We start from the raw sequence: 25,951 nt of genomic DNA on the forward strand, positions 1-25,951 counted from the left end.
AATCTTAAAACTTAAAACTTAAAATCTATGGTTTCTCAAAACCAGACTGAGAATTTGATTCACCATCTTTAAAAGAGTGTTTCAAATGAGCCTGAACCAACATTTGTATTAGTCTTACTGTATTATATGTAGAAATATCACATGTAGGATAAAAGTCATAAAAAAGCTTACAGAGCTAAAATGTTAACTCAATTAAAAAGAGTCTGATGTCCAGTGTTAACGTTAATTATTCAAAAACATACAGATGTAGAGTATTTACCAACATGGTATAAAGCTGTTAATTGATTTCTAGTTTTTATTACATCTTTCCTTATGTTTTAGTAGAGCCTGTGGTATCCCAAACCAACAGCAGGGGCTGCTCTTATTGCTTCTGAAACCAAAGACAATTCTCTGCCATAAGAAAGTTTCTGAGGCTTGGCGCTGTTTGCTGCTTTTTAGAGCCTCAATATCAAAATGTATCTGTTGCTTTGGTGCTAATTTGTATTCATCACGCAAGGATGTGTAGATGTCATATCAATGCATTTTATCCCCAAAAACCAATGAGTGTAGCGTTACTCTCACCTGGCGAGCTCAAATTACAAGACAGCCTTGTGCATTAAAATAAGCTCCAGAACACAAAAACGTTTTTTTTATAGATATTTTTTTTGCATTTTAACTCCCTTTAGTACAGCAATGGTTTTAAGCAAGACAAGGCTGTGGATAGCGCTGTTCTTTTCTCCAGGCCACCTGCTCCTCAGTGGATTGCTGACCCAAGATCAGGTGGCAGTGCTCATACCCAGACTAATGCAGTAGAGAAACTGGGGTGTTAATATTTAACCTTGTGTAGGAGAACTAGTGGTAAGTGGCTATTTTTTAAAAAATATTTACAACATTTAACATTTTGTCTTTTCATGTAGGAGCGTTTATCTTTGAACAGCAACAGGTCTTGTGATGGTACAGTCTTCACACAATGAACACCCTTTATGGGTGTCTCAGTGACCCCTTTTTCTCTCAACTGCAGATCTTCCAGTGTCAGTGCCAGCTAATCAGCATAAAGTCATAGCTGAAACATTAATGCTCGAAAGAATGTTGAGGCAACATCAATTTAATACCTTACGATGATGGACTGTGAAAGTTGCTATATAAAATTAAGGTAATTATTTATTACTAAATTGGATGCTTGTATTTAACAATGCAGAAGTCACTCATGTAAAAGCATTTGAAGTTAATGTGTTTGAACACAGAAGCGCTCTTACTAGCTCGCATTAGAACTGATTAACAGTGATTGTAAACGCCCTGAGGTGTATCCATTGTTTTAATAAAAGTGCATTAAGAACAAACTCTAATTAACCCCCAGATGGGTGGGTTGTTTGCCATCTCATTGCCATTCTCAGTCTATGAAGATTAAAAGGATTATGTGCTTCTCAACAGAACCTTGTATTTCCTTCAATAGGCTGAGCTTTTTAATCACTCATTGTCATCTTTAGTTTAAAACATAGCTGTTGGAATCCATTACTTGTGGCTGAGTTTATATGGACAAACTGTATTAAGCAACAGCCATGTATTTAATACTGTTGCTAATGTGCTAATAAGGAAAATAGTCTTCAGAGATGAGATAGCAAACAGTATCAAAGCAGCATGGAAGAAATCTGTTTGAAAATAAATATTCCTGAATGGCAGTGTTCTGAATGAAGCCAGCCAACCACCCAGCCAGGAGACTTCGGTATTGTCTTAATAAGAAAGTGTGTTTGCCCAAATTCAACCTGAGGTTCAGTCATTATTCCTACAGTAGGTGCATCTTGCTTCTTGTTTAAAAACACTAATTCGAGTATTAAGGGCCAATTAAAGGTTCATTTCACACTGAAAAGTAGAAAGAAGAGACAATTTCTCTGCTGTTGAGCCTTCTTCAGGTGTCTACACCTACTTGGCACTTAAAGAAGCCTCAACAGCCTTCTTTTTTTGGGGGTTTCAGTGTGGCATTAACTTTTACTTTTTCCTTTGTAGCCAACACACACTGACTCCCAACTCATACATCTTTAATTATATTATTAGGTGGTTTCACTGTAATACTCAACAGGAATACAGATCAAGACATAAAAAAGAAAAAAGGTCTATTTTGAATATTTAGATAGATACTTTATTGATCATGTGAGGGAAATTGCAGTGCAACAGCAACTTAACACAGACAACACAGCAACAGTGTATTATACAATTATAATAATAATAATACAATACAATCAGTACTGTGAGAAGCACACTAAGAAGAGTTACTCACAGTCCAGAACACATAAAGAACAAACCAGAACAGAACAGTACACAAAAAGGCATATTGCACAATATGAATATAAATATAAATGTATTGCACAGGTCCCTGGCATATATTGCACAAAAACGGTTGTAAACGGGAAAAGAAAAAGAACAGATGTATCAGTTAACTGTTCAGTACAGAAACAGGTCACTGTCAATGTTGCCTCTGCCCAAGGTGGATACATTGTACAGTCTTATGTCTTAGTCCTCCTGTAGCACTCCCTATCGCACCGTGGATGAATCAGTCTATTGCTGAACGTGCTCTTCATTTCTACAAACATGTCATAGAGGGGATGGGAGACGTTGTCCATGATGGCCTCTAGTTTGGACACCATTCTCCTCTCAACCACTACCTCCAGGGGGTCCAGGCCAGACCCAATGACGGAGCTTGCTCTTCTGATGAGCATGTTCAGGCTGTTAGAATCCACTGCTCTAATCCCAGAAAATTAGAAAATGGTGCTCGTCACCACCGACTGATAGAAAATATGTAGCATCTTACTACATACATTGAAGGACCCGAGCCTCCTCAAGAAGTAAACTCGGCTCAGACCCTTCTTGTAAATGGCCTCGATGTTCTTAAACCATTCTAATCTCCCAGGTACTTGTACGAGTCCACCATCTTCACACCACTCCCCTGGATGTAGACAGGAGTAGGTTTGACCCTTTTGTTACATTCAATTGCAGGTGGTTCTCCTCGCACCACTCCACAAAGCTGCTGACCAGTCCTCTGTACTCTTCCTCCTGCCCACCCTTGATACATCACACAATTGCAGAATCATCTGAAAACTTCTGCAGGTGGCATGAGTTGTATTTAAAGTCCGAAGTATAGAGGGTGAAGAGGAACGGAGAAAGAACCATCCCCTGAGGAGCCCCTGTGTTATTTACTACCTGTTCGGACACACTGTTCTGAAGTCTCAGACTATCCTGTCAGATAGTCAGTGGTCCACGAGATCATGGATGCACTGACTTGCATCTCCTCCAGCTTCCTCCTTAGAAGTAAGGGCTGGATAGTATTGAAGGCACTGGAGAAGTCGAAAAACATAATCCTTACGGTGTTGCCAGCCTTGTCCAGGTGTGAGTTGGCCCTTTGCAGCATGTAGATGATTGCATCCTCATCACCAACACTGGGCTGGTAGGCGAGCTGTAGGGTGTCCAGTGATGAACTAACCAGGGGTCTCAGGTGGGATAAGACCAGCCCCTCCAGTGTCTTCATGACGTGAGAAGTCAGCGAAACTGGTCTGTAGTCATTAAGGACAGATGGGCGCCCTTTCTTCGGTACCGGGACCAGACATGATGTCTTCCAGAGCACTGGGACTCTCTCCAAGTGCAGGCTCAGGTTGAACAGTCGCTGGAGCACTCCGCTCAGCTGATCGGCACAAGCCCTCAGAACTCTGGGACAGACGTTATCCGGTCCTGTGGCCTTACCCTGGTGCAGCCTCTTCAGCTCCCTCTTCACCTGGTCAGCCGTGATGGTCAGCCTGGCCTGGGGGATGGTGCTCATAGCGCTGTCAGTGCTGCAGGTGTTAATGGCGGAGGTGTTGGAGAGTGGCAGCTGTGTGGGATGGGTGGGTGAGTAGCTGTTGGGGGTTGTAGCTGTAGGCGGTCATGGTTGTGGGGGGATGGAGGAGGTGCTAGGCAGTCGCAGCTGTGAAGGGATAGGGAGCATGTGGTTGTGGGGGGATGGGTGTTGAGTCACAGAGGGCCCTGAATCAAACCTGTTAAAGAACTGGTTCAACTCGTTGGCCATCTCCAGGTTCCCCTCTGTTGCACCCCCAGCCTGTTTGAAGCCAGTGATCTCTCTCATGCTGCTCCATACATCCCTCACCCTATTCCTTTGCAGCTTGTCCTCTACCTTCCTTCTGTAGGCGTCCTTGCTCTTTCTTAACTTCTGCTTTAGTTCCCTCTGTACACGCTTGAGCTCTTCCTTATCCCCCCTCCTAAAGGCTCTCTTCTTGTCATTCAGAAGAGCCTTCAGGTCACTGGTGATCCAGGGTTTGTTTTTGGAAAAGCAGTGTACGTCTTTGGTGGGGATGGTGTTACATGGTGTAGTCAGTGGCACAGTCCACCATGTTGTCTATGTCATCCCCATGTGGTTCGCACGGCACATCCCAGCCGGTAGCCTCCAAAACACCACGTAGATCCTCCATAGCCTCTGGAGACCATCTCCTCACAGTCCTCATTGTTGCAGGTTGGCGCTGGACAATAGGCGTGTATAGTGGTGTATGCACTAAATTTAAATAATTTAAATAATGCAATTGATAAGACTGAGCTAGTTTTAAAGCTCAGTGATATGATTTAGCTGTAATTCTAACTATAGCAATAAAATGTGACTGAAACCATATGAGTTTTAAAGGTATCTGAGTTTTATGCTTAGCCAAGCAGCACAACAAAAAATTGACTGCAATTAGGAATCATCTTGAAGAAAGAATAGACTTTATGCTTGCTGGTGTGTCACAGCAGTTAGTATCATAGAGCATCCTAAAAGATCTGTGCTTCATATAATGTAGATGAATGTGATTCAGGTGATCCTGAATTCTTCTATAACTGTGAGGTGGGAACACTTCCCATCTTGAGTCATTTATTTGATTTTTTTTGTTACATAGATTGTGTGTGTTTTCTTGAAATTGATCAATTTGTGTGCTTCTTCTTAAGATAAAATACTGCCAGAAATTACTTCCCACTCAGAATTACTGCCCAGATCGGACATAGAATTAGGTAATGTATCTAACTGAGCAAGAGACGCTTCTGATGTAGAACTGGGATCTGAAGTTCTTCCTGACTAACCTGTGTTTGTGTACTCCAGCACAAAGAGGTCGATATAGCCTCTTCTAAAGTCACTTATTAAGCAACCATTCCATTTCAGTACTTAATTAGTACTGCAATATTAATTAGTCCCAATTAATCAGTCAGTTACTACTAATTTAACCATTTAAGCATGTAGATTAACAGTGATGTACTGACACTTAATAACACATCTATTTTATTCAATTGTATCATGGACAATGTGGCAATACATTAAGATTATCATTAATATATTTAATTCCAATAGCATATTTTTGCAGGAATGCGAAATATACTGTAGACACCAGAGAGAGATTGACAGAATTAAACAGCATTAGCCTATATAAAATTATGTAAAGTGCCAAAAATAAGATTTCTAAGTGTCTCACTGACAGACATTTCGCCCAGTTGTTTATTGTTGGTTTTGTGCAAATCAGCAATGTGTGGTAAATACTTTCTTTCTAAGTTGACTTGCTTTAGGAGTTGCCCCACTCTTCACTACATGGTGATTGAGAAATGCACGGATCATGGGAAGGGCATTTTCCCTTGGAATTTTAGTGCCTCTGTCAATCTGTAAATTACACCATGCAAGCTTTCTTTAGTCTTGTAGAATTTTGCACTCTTATTATTGTCAGCATTTTTTGTTTTGGGTGTTTTTGTCATTTTAAATGTTTGTCTTTTATGTTTTGAGTGTAGTCCAAAGAAAAATAACATGTTTTCCAAAATAAGTCTGTTGGAGATCAGTACACCAGGTGAATATTGTAGGACTCATTCACTCAGTTCACTCCTTTTGATGCAGATTGTCTGTCCATTTTTAATTTTCTTACTGCTTTTCTGTAATTGTGTCTGGTGAATGATTCACAATTATAAACATTTTCATAAGTATTTAATTAATGTTCTCATATTGATAACTTAAGAAGAAAGAGAACACAACGTTTCGGCCGTGGAGCCGTGTTCTCTTTCTCTTTGTTTCTTCTTTTTTTCAGCATGGAATAAACCTATTACTTGTTCCTTTGCAGCCTACGCATGCTGACGCAGCTACCCACCTTGATAATTTAATAATTGCTCAGATTAGAGTGCCTACAGGGACACCTGGAGGATAAAGACTGAACTATAGGTTAAGAACCCTGAAGTGGATAAAAGACTGAGCTTATGAAATTTGGATGGAAGTAGTGCCATGTACAAAGTTGACTTTTTTTCTAAATGTTTGCTGCATGGTCTGAAACCACCCATCTTTCCTCAAGCAATGTTTCCTCTATTTTGGCCCAATGTTGTATATTCTTACAAAAGAGGCTGTAGCTCTTTTCTGATTACTGGTATCTGTTTTTTCAAGGCGTTTAACTTCAGGAGATTTTAAGATTCATATTTAATTCTCAGCACTAACCTTTTTAAGTAGAATTCTGTGCTGGCTGTATTCATTTATACACTCTCTTGACAAAAGTAGTAGCAGCCACTTATCCCTCTGCATTATCATTGCTAAAAACTAATATCCTGGTAGATTACATCTGGCACCATATAGTTATTGTCTTTCATGGCTTAGAACAGAAGATCCTGAAGTCCAGTTGATTTAGTTAGCTGTTCATTGACTGAGCTCTAAGAGACTGAGGTGCCAGAATCCAACCAAGTCCTAAAGATTCTTAAATGAAAAACCCAATGATGATATATCATGTTTGGTCAAGTTAGGCCACCGTAGTCTTTAGGGCACTTTAATGTTGTTAGCCAAGGCCCCTCATTTGCTACCTCAAAAAAAGTTATATAGTAGTTAATTTAATCTTAAGTCATTTGGTGGGTGTGAAGTCATGTTAATAGAAAATGCAAAATTGAAACAAGGAAATATATTTGTTAACTTTGTTTATGACCACGCACCACACCTGTCCACAATAATTGAACTCCTTGCTTGCTTGCTTGCTTGCTTGCTTGCTTGCTTGCTTTTTCTCACCTTGCACTTTACCTGGACGTTTACTTGTATTTTGACCTCTCTTTTCAACCCCTGGATTTTGCTCTTTTGGACTACGCCTCACAGACTCGTTTGCCTTCCCGGATTCTCACTTCAAATAGGGTTCAGCTCATTCATTGATGCCCCGGCGTAACAGTTTGGAAATGCAGCCACAGTGACCTGTAAAAAAGAACACCTAATCAAATCTGCTGGAAGTTGTGGGAAATCTTCATGTGACTGAATAGGGATAGTAGGGGGCAAGGCGATGGCTCTTGAGACATTGCAGTTGGCCAGTGAAGGAGCCTGTACATTATGACAACAGTGAACTGTAGCTGTGTGTTTCAGGGCTGTATTGTTCTACACTGGAATCCCTTCTTAACTCCTGCTGCTTTCATGTACACTAAAATAGTTGGCTAAACACCTGTTTTTGCGAAGCCACATTTTGAGAACAAGTAATTACAAGTTATGTTCACTTCAGTTAAAATAAATCCATATAAAGTATATGAAGTTTTGACTGAGATATGTTATTAGTTTTCCTTTTACTATATTTTACTCATTATTATAGATCTTAATATTTTACACAATAATGTGTAAATGTGTGATAATTGAATGCACTTGAAAACTGCTGCTGAGAAATGTTTGGAGCACGTATTCTTTTTGCAAATTGAAAAAAGTGACAATTGAAGTTTTAAAAAAAAACAGAGGATAGTATATAAACTGTGTCTATATGAGGACCAACTAGTTGTTTTTCAGTAGCAGCACAACCCATGTACCCCCAAATGCTCAGAGTAGCCTTTCTTTGTGATGCTGCACTTCTTCAGCAGCTGGATTTCTGTTCTTTCCTTCTGCACAGTTCACCAGCAGTAACACTAAAGTGTCATCAATATAGGACTGCATCGTACTAGAGAAAAAAGTTACTGTGAAGATAAGAAGGGTTTTGATCTTGTTGTCTGCATGATACAGAAAAGAGCTGATTTCCTGCACTCCAAAGCAGCAGCAGGCAGCATGGTGGCACAGCCATTAGCATTGGTGCTAAGACTTGGGGTGCTACCTGGCCGTAGTTAACATGGGTTTCCTCTGGGTGCACAAGTTTCCTCCTGCAGTCCAAAAACATACTGGTAGGCTAATTGGGTTCTGGGAAAATTGGCCCCAGATGTGTGTGTCTGTGTTTGTCTGTCTTTCCTGAGATGGACTGGCATCCCATCCAGGGTGTACCCTGCCTTGTGCCCATTGCTTGCCTGGATAAGCTGCAGGTAGTTTCTCTGGAAGTTGTAGCCCCTTTGTAATTCTGTCTGCTTTTCACAATATGGCAAAATGTCTTGCCTATAGTGTTCTTCAGTGACTTTGCAGACATACCAGCTGCAAAGGTGGCCACTTCAAGTTCAGACACTTGTTGGGGAAAATTGTAGCCTAGGAGAAGCACATGAAGCTGTTGTCAAAGCACTTTCCTTTCATTATAATGAGCAGTGAAGTTTTCATTAAGTTGCCAGTAATCCGACCTGTTGTCTAATTACACTAAGTTAATTTAAATTCACTTCAGAAATGAATGCATTACCCAGCACATGCAAAGATAACTGGTTGTGTTAGGGGTTAATAACTACTGTGATCTTCCTTTGAATAGCATTTGTTATATGACTAGAAGCTATTTACTTGTGCTTCGATTGACAGCTCCTACACAGAGTGCATTAATTTGGAAAAGGAATACTGCTCTTTTCATTAGGAGGGGAGATTGCAGTTTCAAACCAAGGAGGTCTTTTCTCCTGTCTTTACACGATGCCACCCTGCAGGACATTAAAACCACTTGAAGAGCTGCATGAAGCCGCTGTTCACATTCAGTTCACTACAAGCTGGAAATGGATAGAGTTTATGACTTGATTTTCCTTAATGTACTTAGAAGGTTTTTTAAAGAATTTACCAGAAAATTACTATTTTAATTAAAAACTGAAGTCATAAATGTGTTGTAGAATGTCTGCCCAGGTGAATCTGTTTTCTTAATTGTTCATTTCTGGGTCCTTCATTCATTTCAGGGTTTAGTGTTAAAGTGTGAATCACTTTAGTCATTCTAATGCATTTTTGTACAGAAAGCATGCTGCAGATTAACATGTATTACATCCTAATTTCAGAACTGGTAGAAGTGGGCCTGTGGCAGATGTGACAATCGAACATTTGGAAAAAGGAGTGGGACTGATTATTGTGATGACAGAGACATACTGCTTTTTCCAGGAGGCACAAAGCCCTGAATGTTGAGTCCTTCATAAACTGCTGTTGTCATATTGCTGAATTTTGCAATCTTTGTGGTTTCTCTGTGCAGAACAATAGCATCTTGCTTTATGACTGGAGAATTCAATTGTGTCAGTCTGATCAGTTGAGGTATTAAAATCTAATTAAATATGAGGAACGAGGGGAGCCTGTGGGGAATCTTCCTTGTCTTCTTGAAGTTTATCCAGAGAAGGGGGGATTAAACGGAATTATCCATGGCAAGTCAAATGTCAGACAAGCAGAAACAGAACAGGCTGTGCCTGGACACTGGCTGAGCCAGATTGTGGGTGAGTTATAGTAGTATAGCTTTCTCATGCACCAGGTGAAGAATCACCTGTAGGATACAAATTTTAACACAAGTTTAGATACAAGCATATACATGGCATTATAATAAAGAGGTTAGAGAGGGGAGCTACAAAATAAACAAAGAATTTGAATGATGGAATAATTCCATGATGTAAAGAAGGCAGTTTCAGTTGTAGAACCTCCTCCACTGTGCATGAAGAGAAAACAGAGACATGAGGACTAGAGGAAGCAGAACAGAAGAAATTAAAGGTGAAAAACACGATGAAAAGCAGGTGCATTAGCACCCCCCTCCTGAATTTATACCCCTCTTTCATCTACATTTCACTCTTATGTCTCTGCCTTTTCCTTCTTTCTTCACAGTCCAGTCCTTGGGTAGTTCCCTGTCTCTTTCTTTTTGCCTCTCGAAATAACCTTTGTTGCAATATAATAAAGGTGTTTAAGTGTTCATTGTTCAAGTGTAGACGTATGGAAAAAAACCTTAGGTGTTTATGTTGAAACATCATTTTCATCATCAGGAAGCAATAAAAAGGGTGAATGAAATGTTAGCATATACAGTATAGTCAAATGTGTAAAATTCATATTAATGGATGTTATGTTAAAAGTGCATAATGCATTAGTAAAGCCTCATTTAGAAGATTTTGTACAATTTCAGTCACAAACATTACAAAGAACAATAATGCTGCTCTGAATCGGTCCAAAGAAGAGCAACCAGATACATTCCAGGTCTGAAGGGAATTTCCTACAGTGACAGGCTGAAAGAATGCTTTTAGTCTTGAACAGAAAAGACTATGAGGGGACCTGCTACAAAGGCAGTGACAAACTTAGTCTAGTGGACCTCTTCTGAATGAACAGTAAAAGATGAACCAGAGGACACAGGTGGAAACTTCAAGTAAATGCATTTAAAATCGAGAACAGAAGAGAATCCAAAGAATTGTGGGAGGCTGGAATAAGCTACCTGTCTACATTGTTGAAGCCAATATCCTGGCTTCCTTCAAGAAATAGCTTAATAGGATTATTGGATCAATTAACTACTAGCTACCAAACAGACTAGAATGGGCTCCTGTCATTTGTAACCTTTCTTATCTTCTAATGACTTTAAAATAATGGAGGATAAGAGAATGCTTTTAAAAATGCCTGAGATATTCAGGTCTTCTTCCAGTTATATTAATAATTCAGTAGGAATCTCTGGCCTTAACAGATTTGCTGTGCAACATTTGAATCACAAATATTACATCTGTAAAAAAAAGGCTTATTTAACCGTTTTTACAATTGCCAAATTGCCAAAGCTTTATTCCACAAGCTGCCACTAGATCTCCAACATAATTCATATTCCAGTACTTTTCTGACCATGTGTTCATTGATCATTATGTTAAAAGAACAGCAGCATCTCTTTTAAAAGGGAAAAACTATAAAGAAATGCTATTGCACAGCTCTGTACATTCTGTCAGAACATTACACACCAGTTGAAGACTGGCACTGGAATTCAGATTAAACATAATACTACCTTTCAAGATGAAAAATATAACGGCATTATAAAAATAAAGGCCAGTTTCACCTTGATCTCTGCTTCGTGTTTTCACCACTTTCTGTGCTCTAGTAACATGTATGGGATAGGATAAAATGTATTACAGTACGTAGTGCATGTGATAAGAGTTAGAAGCCAGAAGGAAGATTGTAAGGTATTCAAGGGTTATTCTTCTGTTTTGTAGTTGCACCTTTTGAACAGTTGCAAATGTGGGATCAGTAGTGTGTTTAGTTGAGTGTCTCATACCTTCCTTATGATTTTGCTGCTCTTTAAAACAAGAGCCTGGTTATTCTGGCACATGTAGAACGTTGAGTGTCCAGGCCTGGTGCTGTTTTAGAGGTAAAGGTGTGGGATTGCGGGGACATGCTGGAGTGAACAGTTGTGACAGCCTGCTTGTCCCGTCTGGCAGCCCAGGCCCCCTGGGCCGGCGAAGAAGAAAGACAGTAATGGAGATGAGTGTTAGTCACTGAAGGCCACAGCCTGAGCACAGCAGTTGTCAGCAGCAATCACCCCACCAGGCCGAGGAAGAATTGCTAATTGTTTGGACGTTGCCATATGTACTCGCTGACTGTATTCATATACCCACATATGCTCATATGAAGTAACGAGGAAATGGTGATGAGTTTTCTTTGAGAGGTTTACCATGTAGCTTGTTTGAGTATAAAAATGTAAATTTGATTTCCACAACTGAATCAATATTTTTATTGAATGCAGCTTGTCCGTACACAGTAAAAAGCAAACACCTGAAATTATAAATTAAGCTTTATCTTTGGTTACAGTCACTTTGTTCTCAGATTTTAAAAGTGTGGGAGTATTTAAAACCATCCTCCTGTAAGCTGTATCTTATGCCACTGCTAAAAAGGCACAGGGTGGTGAAATTGTCTTATTATTAACAGTATCAAGACCTACTGATATGCTTTAGAGGAACATTGGGGCTCAGCGGGCTCACTGGTACAGAGCAGGCAGGGTGTTAGTCATTAACACAGATATCCTGCTGCTGGCCGGCTGGAGAAAACAGACAGAATACCAGGGAAAAGCAAAGCCATTATGAGATGGAAATTAGAAACCTACAAAACCATCCAAGCACAGAATCCTCTTGTTTTTATCCCTCTTGGTTTCCTTTTAGCATCATGCTGTGTGTTGTTACTCTTTATTTGTTTGATGTGTAAGAGAGCTAGTACAGACAGGGCAACACTGCACTTGAGAAGTAGTCCTTTAGTGGACTAATCTATATAAATAAGTGACAGATGGATTGATCAATGTCTCAAATGAACACAAATCAAGTCAAAAAGTGCACTGTTTTAAAGAGAAAATTGCTAGTGTGCCCAAAATAAAAAAACAACAAATCCAACTATACTATATTATATTTTTTGGTTGACAATGTATGGTGAACTATTATCATGCTTTAGAGCTCTCCGACAATACCATACATCAGGAAGGCGGTGTTCTTTTCAGTTCACTGGTCTCTGCAGCCTACATGCCCACATAATCCCAGTCCATCCCCCAAATGTTCACATTTAGGCTTATGTCTGGCAAGTAGGGCTACCCCAGCATTACTAAAACATTCTTGCAAGAATGCCACTGTTACATGAGCATGAGGATGTGTTGTCCTGTTGGAATGTTGTCTCATCAGTTTCAGCCTGCAGAAGGGGCCACAACTGGGATTCAAGGACTTGATCAGTGTAGCACCATTCAGTGAGATTGCTAATAATGAGAGATGAGACATTCTAGTCCATCACAACTGGACTTCCCTATTGGTTCTCTTGTTGTACACTGCAGCTAGCAGCTAGCCTTGGTTCTGGTGAATCCACTTGCGGTATAACTCCAGTATACTTACGTGTAAAAAAGCCATTGTTTTCTGTATCAGTCAGTCATGAATGATGGATTTTGGGGTTTATTAATACCAAAAATAAAACAGATACATTGTTAGACAAAAATTAAATACAGACCTGTAAAAATAATATTTCCTTTTAAAATGGTCAAAATGTGCTTTTATGCAAAAACCTTTCACATTGGCATTTTAAAACCAGTTTCAGAAATGAAACCCATTTTACTGCAGTGTTAAAGGATGTTTCAGTTGTAAGATGGCTTATCTAGCAGTGCCCATACCTGTGTGAAGCCCTGTCTGTGTGGTAGGAATAATTCCAATTCTCTGCTTTCACTACAAGAGTAACTTGGCGTGCCAGGGGCTGTGAAGAGCACTTCAACCTGCAGTCACTGGCATTAGAATTCCAGTGGGCTATCCCAGGCTAGGCCTGTCCTGCCCAGCCCTCCCTCTTCTCTCTACACACACAGCTTTGCCTTTGTTCCCCTGCTCTTCTGAAGTCTATAATGAAATGAAACAAGAGATCCATCGGTCTCTCACAGCCCTCAGAGCTCTGCTGGCAAAGTCATAGACAAAGGAAAATTTCTGATTCTAAGATCCAGATCAAGGGACCTACCTAATAAACTGATCTTTCTGTGGAATCTATTAGCAATGAACAATGGACTTATGTTTGCAACAGACCTGCATTAACATTAATTTCAAAACAATCAAAAGTTAATTCATGAGCTCCTTCTTTTTCAAAGCGATATGGAGAGCTGTGCACTAATACACACAGAGAATACAAGTATCACTGTGTGTCTGAGTTGTTTATAACCTCTCATCACCTCTAAATTAAAAAACAAGTTATCTTTGCATCATCCATGTTGCCAATATTTTATCTGTACCTTCAGATGAACATGCTAAAGCTTGATATTTGGTGAGAAAAAAGGACAGAGTGATCTAAACCTAAACATCTTCCTAAACCTAAACTTCTTCTTCTTCTTCTTCTTCTTTTTCACAGCCTTAGTCCCAGACTGTCCTGGGGTCAGCTGCTTTGGTTGCTCTTCTCCATTTTTCTCTGTCAAGCACATCTTCCTCACTCACTTCACATACCTCCATATCTTTTCTCACACAATCTATCCATCTCTTTCTAGGCCTGCCTCTTCCTCTTTTACCTTCCACCTCAAATTCCATTACCATCTTTGTTACTTCCTCAACGTCCCTCCTCATGATATGTCCATACCACCGTAACCTCGCCTCTCGCATCTTCTCAACCACATCCACCACCCTACATCGTCTACGGATTTCTTCATTTCTGATCTTATCCTTCATTGAAATCTGCAGAATCCATCTCAACATCCTCATTTCAGTTCTTCTCATCAAGTTCTCTTCCCTCTTTCCAACTGCCAAGCATTCAGCTCCATATAGTAGTACAGGTCTAATCACAGTCTTGTACATTTTGCACTTTAACTTTCTGGGAATTTTCCTGTCACAGATTATTCCAGTTATTTCTCTCCACTTGTTCCATCCAGCTTTCACTCTTTGTTTTACTGCCTCCAGTGTTTCTCCTCCCTTTACCAGTTTTGATCCAAGGTATTTAAAGTCATCAACTTGTTTCAGTTTTCCTAAGCACTAAACCTCTTCTTTAGTATCACTTTGCTTTCAGGGGCTGTTGATCAGCAGCACAGCTTTCAGGCTGTCTGTAACTGCTGTTGAACAAACAGCCAGGAGAGGTAATCTCATTGAGTTCACCACAGCAGCCAGGCCCTTCAACCCCCCCCCCCCCCCGCCACAGTTTAGTGGGGGTTAAAGGAGGATGCACAATTTTTATTCAGAGGATTCCTTTTTTACCACAGCCAATCTGCTGAAATGCCCAGCTGCAGGAAGCTTTTGTTCGTTGTGCTGAAATGTCTAATCCACAGATCTGAGGCATTGGAATACAAGAAGAAATAAAAAAAACACAACAATAAACAGAAAGAGAAAAGAGGAGAAGCAGATGAGGTTAAAGGAGGCCAGACTTGAGGGAGAGGGAGGGAGAGCTGAGAGTTTGAGCAGGTTAAAGCTATTTCTAAAGAGGTCAGAAGGCTTTATATAACTTACTGGACCTACTGTACAAACCTTTATACTGCAGCAGAGCAGAAATTCTCAGAAAATGAATTTAGTTGTGAACAAGAAGAAAGTTAAAAAGATTGCATGAATACATCATTGTGAAACTGAGGTTGTCTTGTGTCTTGTGATATAATATTTGTGGACCTGTGTTTTGATTTTCCTGGTACAAATTGATTAAATTTACACATTGTGCTGCATGTGGATGTAGAATTACGATGAGGCTTATCTTATTAATTTGTTTTATTAGAAAATAGTTATAGGATATTGGAGATCACTTTCATGTGTAATTCTTTGTGGAACAAAAATATATGTTGTAATGGAACATAAAATGTAACGGAATATGCTGATTTCCAGGTGTGCTTCTTATCCATCTCCAGATTCTCATAAGGTTAAATATTTTTGTTAAATGTTTTGAGTTTTAAAGAAAGAGACAACACTCTCCTCAGCAGTTTTCTGAACAGGTAGATTGTGGATTAGAATTGACTGTGAGGTCAGACAGCCTGTTGTGATCCTACATATTTAAAAATATAGGTGATCTCTTAGTGGGACATCCTGTCTTTTTAGTGACTCCTGTTTATAGAGCTTTATGGAGTTGTTTTGTCTTATAATGTGAAATGACTATTCAAAATACATTTAATACATCTAATTGGACAAGGTAAACCCAGGACTGGTAGTGACTCAAAGAAAGTAAGTTAGTATTAAGAATGATAGTTTTCTATGTATGAAAGACCAAACTGTACCATATGCATTACTATGTCTTCCCTTGTGGTGGTGAAAAGAAACTTTATATTCGACCTAAACCCCAGAAAAGCTATGGCATGCTGAGCTGAAAAAACAATTGTGTGTAATAGTGGGCATTTTTCAGCTGGCACACCCTGTATAGTCTGGAAACAATGGCTGTGATTGTAATTATTCCTTATCGTTCAGAACAGCCATCTTTTCCACCATCACCATCCAATCTTCTGATCCTTCAATACAAACTGTCAATAAATGAGGTGCATCTGTCTGAGGGAGCTCAGCGCATGGATTGTCACTGAAGTGAGCTAAGAGCTTGGTGGGTTTGATTTACTGTACAGTATGTGTGTGGCAATCCATCAGCTACCTGTATTTACATTTAGAATATTGTTTACAATTTTCATCACCACTTAATAGAAAATATAGTGCTTCTCTGGAATAGTATAGGGCTTGTTTGATTGCCGTCACATCAACCAGGTGGAGCTGCACATTGGTGGTGGTGGAGGGGAGTGCACATTACCTGTAAAGCACTTTGAGTGGAGCATCCAAAAAAGCACTTTGTAAGTGAAAGCAATTATTTATTATTATTAATAAGTCCAGAGAAGAACAAGCAGAAACTGTCACACTTGACAATGCACTAAAAGCTCTCTGTACTCGACCTTCCAACCTGCTGGTTGCAGTGACTATGCACTCTGGTAAAAGATCAGTTCCACCTGCATGTCATTACTCATATCACTCATATCACCTCATCAGTAGCATGATATTTACACTAGTCCTTGCATTACTTTGTTGCTCAGACTTAGAGTTTCAGTCTCTAGTCTTGGCATTCCTGGTTTCATTTTTTCTCCTGTGCTTTCACCTTGCTTGCTTTAACCTTGTTTTGGATTCTTCCCTGTGCTTTACTCCTATCTTCGAATCTGGCCTGTTTACTCCAATTTCACTTGTGGACTTCCCTATGTTTTTTTGCCCCTGTGTCTTCCTGGCTGTGAACTGTGCTTACATCTCTGACTATGGCATTGGACTGTGTTTCTATGTATATTCACCAATACAGCCTGTTTTCCTGCTTACATGAGTCTGTTTGTTCTCCCCGTCTGCAGTTTTGCTCTCCTCACCATCTCAGGTCACTGCTCTCAGTCAGATAAGAGCAGAGGTATTACAGATACATTCTGGGGTTTAAGGGAGTGTTCTAGACTGGCTGGTTGACGGAGCCTTTAACGTTTTGAAAAGAGAAGACCAAGAAGGTACCTGATCAAAGTATTCAAAAAATCCTCAAAGGTACTGACAAAGTGGACTTACATCTTCAAAATAAACATTAAAACCAGGAAGTGGAAGTAGAAACAATGTTTCCACTATGTTGGTTATATTTAAAACCAAGAACAAGAAGCACAACTGGAAGAAAGAAGAAACTATCCAGCTGTATCCTTGAATCCAAAAGCTTGGTTTCTTGCAAAAATTAACTGATTGAGATCTTTGGATCAATAAGCTGACTACCAAATAGCCAAATGGCATCCACTTCTTAGTAAACTTTCTTATGTTCTTTTGACACTGGCTAAATGTCATGCCTGACTGAGGGGAGTGCCCCTGCAGTTTGTCAAGCGTGCTCTGAAGAAGAGCTGTGGAAATGGCTTTCTTAACTCAGCATAACCAGGGTCCACAGAATAGAGATTTATTTTTCTGGTGTTTTTTTATCCTAGCAGTGATGCAATGCTGAATTTCCATGTGTATCAGTTTAATCAAAGACTGAATCTTGTAACTGAAAGAAAAATAAGGGTTTTCTCAGTAACACAGTGTAGATTAAGCCGGTTCAGGGACGCCAAATATGTAATCATAGTGGCTCTCTGAAGGCACCAGTTCTGTAGGGTTTGGGCATTTACTGAGACAATTTTTAATTGTAGCAGTAAATCACAAAGTTGATTCTTTTGGTGGCTTTAGAATCCAACCATGCGACATAACTCAAACAACGCGCACACAGGTACTAATACACGAGGATACATTTATTAATACATAGAATATGCATATAAACCTAACAGATCTTATCGAGAGGGTTATCAGAATACAAAAGATATATATTCAATCAGTTACAAAGTGTTACACATATCAAGAGGACATACGTTCAGTATATCATTCATTAAGACCGTTTCGTAAAGTGAACTTGGTTACAACTTCTACATTAGATACTCAAACAAGTACATAACTCTTAGGAATTAAATTGATATAAACTGGTTTGGATAACAATTGAATTCTCGAGCTGTAATGCATTGAAGTTGAATACTCATCCAATCTCTGGGGATTCAGATCTCCTGCGGGCACAAAGAAACAGTTGCAGGCTGTTGCTGTCCAATCCGCGCTCTCTGGCTCGGTGCCAGGGTGTGCTGTGCGGCTTGCGACGGTGCGCTGCTGATGCTCACTGTTGGCATTAACTAGCAAAGTTTGTGCACAGGAGAAAAGATGACTGTGGGTCCCAGCAAGTCAGGAAGAGGACTGGTTCGTTCCTGATGAAGTGCTAGTTCTGAATAATGATTCAGCTGTCCACAGTTCCGACCTGTTCACGAGGCCTGCTGCTGGTTACTCTCTGGCAACCTCCACTCTAGACTCTTAGAACAAAGGAAAGTTCTGGCACTCGGACACACTGGCCGTTCCGTGGTTGTCCGGGCTGAGTCTCAGGATGGTCAGGAGGCGCACTGCGAGAATGTCCTGCCCTTGGGAGCCTTCTGCTCCTGGGCCGTCCTGCCCTGGAATTCTCCTTTGAATTCCCTTTAGAATTGTTGAATCTGAATCTGAATCTGAATCTGAATCTCCCAGGCTCTCTGTGTTGCCTGTTTTTACCTGGAGGAACTTCAGCTCATTGATTGGCTGAAAGTTCCATGGGCATCAGAGTCCCACGTGGGTTACTCGGCCCTACCAGTCCCTGATTGGTTGATCAAGGTGAGATATGAGTCACTTAGTCCTGACACTTAGTAATGCAGTCCAGATGTCCAACTGGCACTCCCTAGACAGATAGGCGCCAATGGGTGACCATTGATCATGATAGCCAGGCTTAGCTAAGTGCATCCCCCTTTGGGAGCTGTCCTTGGACCTTAAATCACCTTGCATGAATGGTTTCTCTGTGGCTGCACCACAGAGATGAACAGAGAAATGAGGCCTAATTTGGGAAAGCTCAGAAACACTTAATTCTGCATTATTATTAAGCCTCGCCGCTACAACAGTTTTTGTCTTTTCTATTTTTCCATTTTAAAATATTATTGTTTTTACCATGTGTTATTTATTCTGCATTGTTATCACCTAAACACATGGCTAGAGGACAAGCTCTTTAATACTGGTACTGTATATCACAGTCTCAGACTGCAGGAGGAGAAACGTAATTCAGCCATTGCAGAGCTCAGATAAATCATAATAAATAATAAGGTCTAAAAGACAGGGTGCATTTTAGGTTTAAATGAGAATTCATTTTCATTCTCTTTCAAGTGTGTGGGTATTGAATGGAGAAGGACTATCACACTCATTCAGTTTGCCCCCTTGGTCCAGCCTACACAATCTCACCTCATTCCACTGATGATAAAAACTGAAAACCATCATGATGGCAGAAACAATTTGTTGCCGTTTGCTGTTGTTGCTGTTATTTGTGACATAAATTCAGGTTCACTTTCAGAGAGTTACTAAAGAATTGAGAAGTCAAAAAGACTTATGCTTTTGCAATTACATAGTGCCAGTTGTATGTGTGTAACATACATATTTGCTCTGTGACTACAGAAGGCTAAAGATTTACCATGAGGAGTAAATACTCCCTTATAAGAGGGGCTGTTCCAGCTCTGTCAGTCAGAATCCAGCTGAACAAGATCAATAGGTGACACAATATGCTTCAAAAGAAAGAAGTCAGTGCCTGGGGGGAACTTGCATTTTTGTAGAAGGCTGATCAGTCATATACTTTCCATGGTTCATTAATAAAAATCACACACTCAGCAGCCTTTTCTTAAATGAGATTGTATATTCTGTATGAATACTTAAAATGACATATTTATTATATTCTTTCTACCAGGAAAAAAAGTAAAGGTCTTATAAAAGATTTATAATAAATTAACAATGTGACAAGCCAAATAACAGACAACCTTTAAAGATCAATATTTAAAGAAAATCATTTATCAATGGAAATGTTTACTTTTCTACAAAAGCTAACTTTTCTTTGACATATGGTTCCAGTCTTCAGGAAAAAGAGTTGTGTAACTATCTCGGGGGCTCTGGGCAGTCTGTGAGAATGCCTAGGGACCCTGGGCCCCACACTGAGTCCTACATTGGGAGGTTTGAAGACAGCTGTTGTTTCTTCAGTATACAGTGCTGAGACTGACGTTCCAATACAGGGCCATGACTGTTTGATCTCACACTACAGCAAAAGCCCTGTTGTGATTAGAAGAGCTTATAGTGATCAGACACTCCATCACAACAGAGGATTATTATTGAAAGGCCAGGATGCAGAGATGCATCTTCAGGGCTCGCTTGACATTCCTTGAGGTTTCAGTCAATGCTTTTGAGCTCAGCACTCCAGGGACTTACTGCTCGCAAATATCTAGAGAAAAATGAATGAACACAGGGGATCCTGTAAGCCCATCTCAGTGCTGTGAAATAAAGAGTGGAAACTGCAAGGTGGTGGCTTTTAGGCTTTTTTGGCCCCTCCTCTTAAGGACGCTATCACGCCCCCACCATTCCAGGCTCAGCTTTGGAAGATGGACGCCCGGAAGCCCGCCCACCAGCGAGTCCGGGAGGGGCTCAACGGCAAAGGCTCCGCAACAGTGTCCTAACCATCTGGGTCCGGGGCTCGGAGTGCCTGGCCCCGTTACCCCTTTTTATCTCCTCGACCCTTCAACCCTCTGGCTTTTAACTCCTGTCTTGTCTGTCAAGGATGGATTACCCGACTCTGGACTTTTGCTCATCTATGAATTTTCTTACAGACTCTCTTTGGACTTGTTTGCCTTGGCCATGCCCCCCCCCCCCCCCCCCCCCAGCAGCAGCGCACTGTCGACACGCCCCACTGTTCTTCTTCCAGCTCCTATCCTAGTCTTTTTTTCCCGTGTTTGTTGAACTCTCTTCCATATTTTTTTGTCTGCATAGGGTCCTGAAAATCACTTGGTGACAATATCAATGTCAGAGATCAAAGCATGTTTGATTAACTCATGAGCAGTTGTAGTGTATTAGTTTGATATCTTACAGTCCAGCTGTTGTTGGCTCAGTTCAGGGCTATGTCATTTGCTAGCTGTGCCCAAGGACTGCCTAAAGGGTGCCATACTGTTGGCTGAACTGGACTAAAGATGGCACTTAAAAGTTTCCTTGACTAGGCTTGCAGTGGTTGACCAGGGACCAGAGAGTTGCAATGTCATCAGTGAGAGCAGCTGTATCACCAAAGGGCCGTGCGGTGGCTCTGTGGCTAAGGATCTGCGCCTGTGGCTGGAAGGTTCCCCGCGGCCGGCAGAGGAATCCTACTCTGTTGGGCCCCTGAGCAAGGCCCTTAACCCCAACTCCCAACTCCTCCAGGGTTGCTGTATGGGTGACTCTGCGCTCCTACCCCAAGCTTCTCCCCCTGTTGGGATATGCGAAAAGACAAATTCCTAATACAATAAATTATATATGGCCAATAACGTGATCTGATCTGAGCTGTTGCCCCATGAGAGTCATCATCAAATCCTGCAGTCCTCAGACTGCTTTGAACTGAACTGATGCAAGTCAGCTTTGTATAGATAGCATGCAACATGTGCGTGTTTAGTCCTCTCTGCAACTTGGGATGAAGACTGCAGCAATTAACCACAAAATTTGGAATGAAGTAAGAAAAGATATTATTGACCATTGCAAAATTATACAAATATTTAATAGAAAAGAAATGGAGTTAGGGCATACAGAGGGGACATGCTGCATGAGCCAAGTTGAGCCCTGATAAAGAGAATAACAATTAGGTCCTTTTATGCTTAGAGTAGAAAAAAAGATTCAAACATTTTAGAGACAAAGGGTTTTCATCCTTTAAGTAAAAGTATTCAATTAGACCAGTTAATTCAAATATATATATATATATCAGGCAATCAAAGCCAGAGTGTGTACTTGAGAGAGCTGAGGGATGAGCCACTGGACTCTCCTGCAGGCTCATAGGCTTTGCTGCCTGTGAGGAGGAAACAGGGCTGTCTCTTCCAGAGCTTCATTCCAAACTCGCCAAGGCACCTAAGTGCCCTTAACGCAGTAACCCCAAAACAGAAACGCACCAGCATTGTAAACACAAGTGGATGCTGTGTGCAACAGCTGTGCAACACAGCATCAACTCATTAGAAAAATTATTTTACAATTGTTTAATACTTTTAAGCTTGCTTTTGATTTGATTACAAGTGTCACTGAGGTTTGAAATACAGCAAATACAGTCAACAGCCTTTAAATGTGCATCTGTGCAGGCTGAGTCATCTGTTTGACCCAACAGAGAATGGACAGTAGTTCTTGACATTGAACCATTATCTGTGGCAGTGGTTTGTGATTGGGCACTGAGAGTTCTCAGTGCTGTTTAATGGCCCGTGTAAAACTATCAAAAGACATAACATCAGTTAATGAGCCAAAGTGTTTTATCACAGGGACTTCTTAGAGAATTAAGAATCTGCAGGTGTTTAGCAGGTGATGAGGAGTTCCAGTCCTGCAAACAACACTAGCTCTCACTCTTTCACTCTCACTCTTTCAGTACTCCAAGTACAACTGTGCCTCTCTGTGGTTGACTGATTGAAATGCAGGAGAAGTGTGCTACTATTTATCAGACATGACCTGAGCCCTGCAACAAACAGCAGTGCTTGTCTCTTTCAAATGAACATCCGCTCAGCTGAATTGGTACTTTTCCTCTGCTTTTGTACCGGTAAACTCCTCCTATGTTCCATGATCCATGTGGGACTGTTGGAGATATGCATTCATGGGAATCTGGCATCTGCGCCTCATCTTTAAAATAGATGTCTGTCAAGTCTAATATATTGAAGTAGTTCAAGTAGGTAGCTGCATCAGCTGCCAAGGAACAGGTAGCCAGTTTATTCCATGCTGAAAAGAAAAGGAAATTCAATGTTTTGGCTGTGGGGTCTTCTTTAGGTGTGAGAAAGACAGGGTAGATGGCAAAGATAAAATAGCACAGCAGGAGAACACAGCTGGAAAAGTGGAGGAGGACGGAGAGGGCAGAGGCAGAGAGGCCACTCAGGAAGTGCAAAGTGGAGGGGGGTGGAGAAAGGTGTGAAGTCAAAACCTGCATGCGAATGGAGAAATAAGTCTGTCATTGAGAGAAGGGAGAAGGTGTGAAACTAGTTCCAGGATGAGTTTAGTTTCTGTTGTCTTTCTGCTGTGGGAGTTGAGAAACCCTTTTTTGAGAACAGAGACAGTATGATCTTGGTATGATCTTGGCTGTCAGATGTGAAATGAGAAACAAATGGCTTGCAGAAATCTTTCATCTTCACAGCCCTAACATGTTCTCTGAAGCAGTCTCCCAGTCTCCTTCCAGTTTCCCCAACGTAGATAGCTGGGCATTTTTTACAAGAGATACAGTAAATGAGGTTGCTGGAGATACAGGATGTTGTCTGGATGATCAGAAATTGACTAAGGGGCCCTGAATGAGCATGTTGTTAGATATGTATTTCCAGGTGATGCAGTGAGTTGTGTTGCCAAGGAAGGTGCGTGGTGGGGATGATTGCCGAGTGCGGTCGAGGGAGCTGTGAACAAGAAGTTTACGTAGATTGAGTAGTCGGTGATAAGAGATGATTGGGCAGTCGGAAAAAAGGGACCAATGGAGGGATTGTCCTGTAAAATGGAGTAGTTGTAAATGACTAATATATGCTGATTTAGGGTTTAAAATGAATTCATGCAGAAATGTGTTTCCGATGTCATTCAATGAGACAGTGGTAGGAAGCAAAGCACCTGATCATGTATAATTACACTGGAATTTATTGTGCTTGTCATAAAATGTTTCTAAAATGACTTAACATGTCTGGTTAGGATTTATTGATACTTAAGTGCCACCTAGCAGTCCAAAACTTGCCAGAGTTACCTCTCCTCCAATACTAGAAAATTGGTTTTAAATCAGTCCCTGACATTCCAGTTCTCTGTAAAATCAGTGTTGCTCTGCCTTGACCATAGATAAACTTGTTGAGAGATAATCCTTGTTTTTCTAATTAGAAGGAATAGTGAAAAGCACAGTGAATAGTGTTTAGACAGTATTCTATTCTTAACGTGTGTTCCAGTGAAGAGAAACAAATTTCTGTTTCCATCTGAAGGATACAACACAACAACCAGCAAAGTGTGCTTTTTTATTGTGTTTTTTTTATTCCAGTAAACAAACTTGTATCTCTGTACAAGGTTTTGTTTTATTAGGTTTTGCTTTATTTTTGTCCTTGTAGAAAAGACTTTACAGACTATAGTACGACATCTTAAAAATATCTTAACAAATTTTAAGACTTCACTTTGCAAAGATAAGGACTTTCAGTGGTGATGTGGCTTAAGTCCTGCGTGCACTTTTCCTTTTTACAGATCCCGCTGTTCACCAACGGCAGAAAGTAGTGACAGACATTTGCTTCAAAACTGACATAACAAGCCTGATGGACTTCAGCACTCCTGACTCCTCTCTGGATAAAGGTAAGTCCTTCTGTTTTTCACCTGCTGTCTATCGTGGGCTCTGCTGATGGTGTGAGGCTGCTGCTGTGATTCTGTTTGAGGTTACAAATAGTAACAGTCAGACCTGGATACATACTTCTGTCAGACAGAGCTCAGACAAGCATCAAAAGAGCAGTCCTCTGACAGGGGGATTTGAGCACTGTTGAAGCGCCCAGGAGAGTGAAATCACTGTAACATACTCATTATACACAATTAATCACTCCCTATTAAACACCAGCCATTCCTAACCAGCAAGTTCACATTGTGTGCCATAGTTCTGCATTTTGTTACGGAAAGACCATTGTAACTCTTTGAATTGATGCTATTTCTAATTGCTGGACAACAGAGTCTTTAAGAAACCCCTTTAAAGGGAAGGAATTTGTCTTTTTAAATCAAAAGTACTTCCACCTTAAGCCGCATTCCCAATGACAATTCTCCCCTCACTCCTACCTGCTCAGTAGTGGCATCATTAGGTGCTCCACAAACTCAGCATTGCTCCGACATGACAAGGGTCCAGATGCTGAATACACTTTTAACAGATCTAGAACCACAGCAGTTTTAGTTTTCTTCCAGATGTATCTAAGGCTTTAGTCTATCTCTGTCATACTTGCCCTGGCTCCTGCTCTGCGGGAGGAGCTAGGTCTGGTGTGGCAGCTGGCCTTTGCTCCACCCATCTGTCACTCACCATCGATTGCCATGGATACCAACCGACAGGTGACTTGGATCACCTGGAGCCAATTACCATCTTGCTGCTCCAGGTGATTCAGGGATATCTGAGGGCTGCTTGGACTCTATTCTGGGCTCTGATATAGAGTTTGGACTCTGAGTTTCCACCTGCAGCTTTGAACCCCTGCTGCCTGAATGCAGCACTGCACTGGGGGCTTTGACAGCACGCTACCCACAGTTTCCCTAAGCCTCATTTGCCTTTTGCCCAGAAACTGGGGTCTTCTGTAAAACTCAAATTCTGGGCTAATTAGTTTCGCAGAAAAAGCCTAATAGCCTCGGCACTGTCAGTTGTTAACATCGGCATCCTTTCATTTAGGCTGAAAGTAGCAAATATATTTATACTGTACAAATAAAATAACAAAAAGGACTTAGAAATGAATTTAAAAAGTTAAAAAGACAATTTTTGTTCAGGCAGGATGTAGATAGTTGCAGTTACTGATTCTGCATCATAGCATGAGAATCCAGGGTCAGTTCCAACTTGAACCACCTATATGTGTGGACTTTGCATGGTCTCTTTGCATTTGTGCACTTTTTCTCAAAACCTCTGGTTTCCTGCCACCTCTGAGACCCAAGTATATTTGATTTAGTACACCATTTTCTAGAGAGGGTTTTTTTTTTCAGTATAACCAGAATTGCTTGTGTGGCCAAAGTAGAACTAAATTAATACTCCAAATGAGAACTACAGTAAATACACATTTTGAGAAGAAGTGAAATTTGTTAGAATATAATGAAAATACAATAACATTTTACATATAGGATCCAGAGTAAACACAGAAGCAGTATTTAGGTACAAAGAGTTAAGCAGGTGGATGCTGATATTTGTGCAGTATGAGAGAAGTTATCT

The 25,951-nt window shown here is 40.6% G+C and overlaps 1 protein-coding gene across 7 annotated transcripts in view; it reads left to right on the forward strand.

Moving 5' to 3' along the window:
- Positions 1–25,951, forward strand: part of LOC102682811 (kazrin) — a 618,046-nt gene that overhangs the window by 396,595 nt on the left and 195,500 nt on the right. For all 7 annotated transcript variants that reach the window (XM_015336776.2, XM_069184014.1, XM_015336780.2 and 4 more), the window contains one exon: positions 24,259–24,363. In XM_015336776.2, coding sequence (XP_015192262.2) covers positions 24,259–24,363 — 105 coding nt within the window. The remainder of the gene's footprint in view (positions 1–24,258; positions 24,364–25,951) is intronic.

The sequence above is a fragment of the Lepisosteus oculatus genome, chromosome 25 (genome assembly GCF_040954835.1).
Source record: "Lepisosteus oculatus isolate fLepOcu1 chromosome 25, fLepOcu1.hap2, whole genome shotgun sequence".
NCBI classification, from domain to species: domain Eukaryota; kingdom Metazoa; phylum Chordata; class Actinopteri; order Semionotiformes; family Lepisosteidae; genus Lepisosteus; species Lepisosteus oculatus.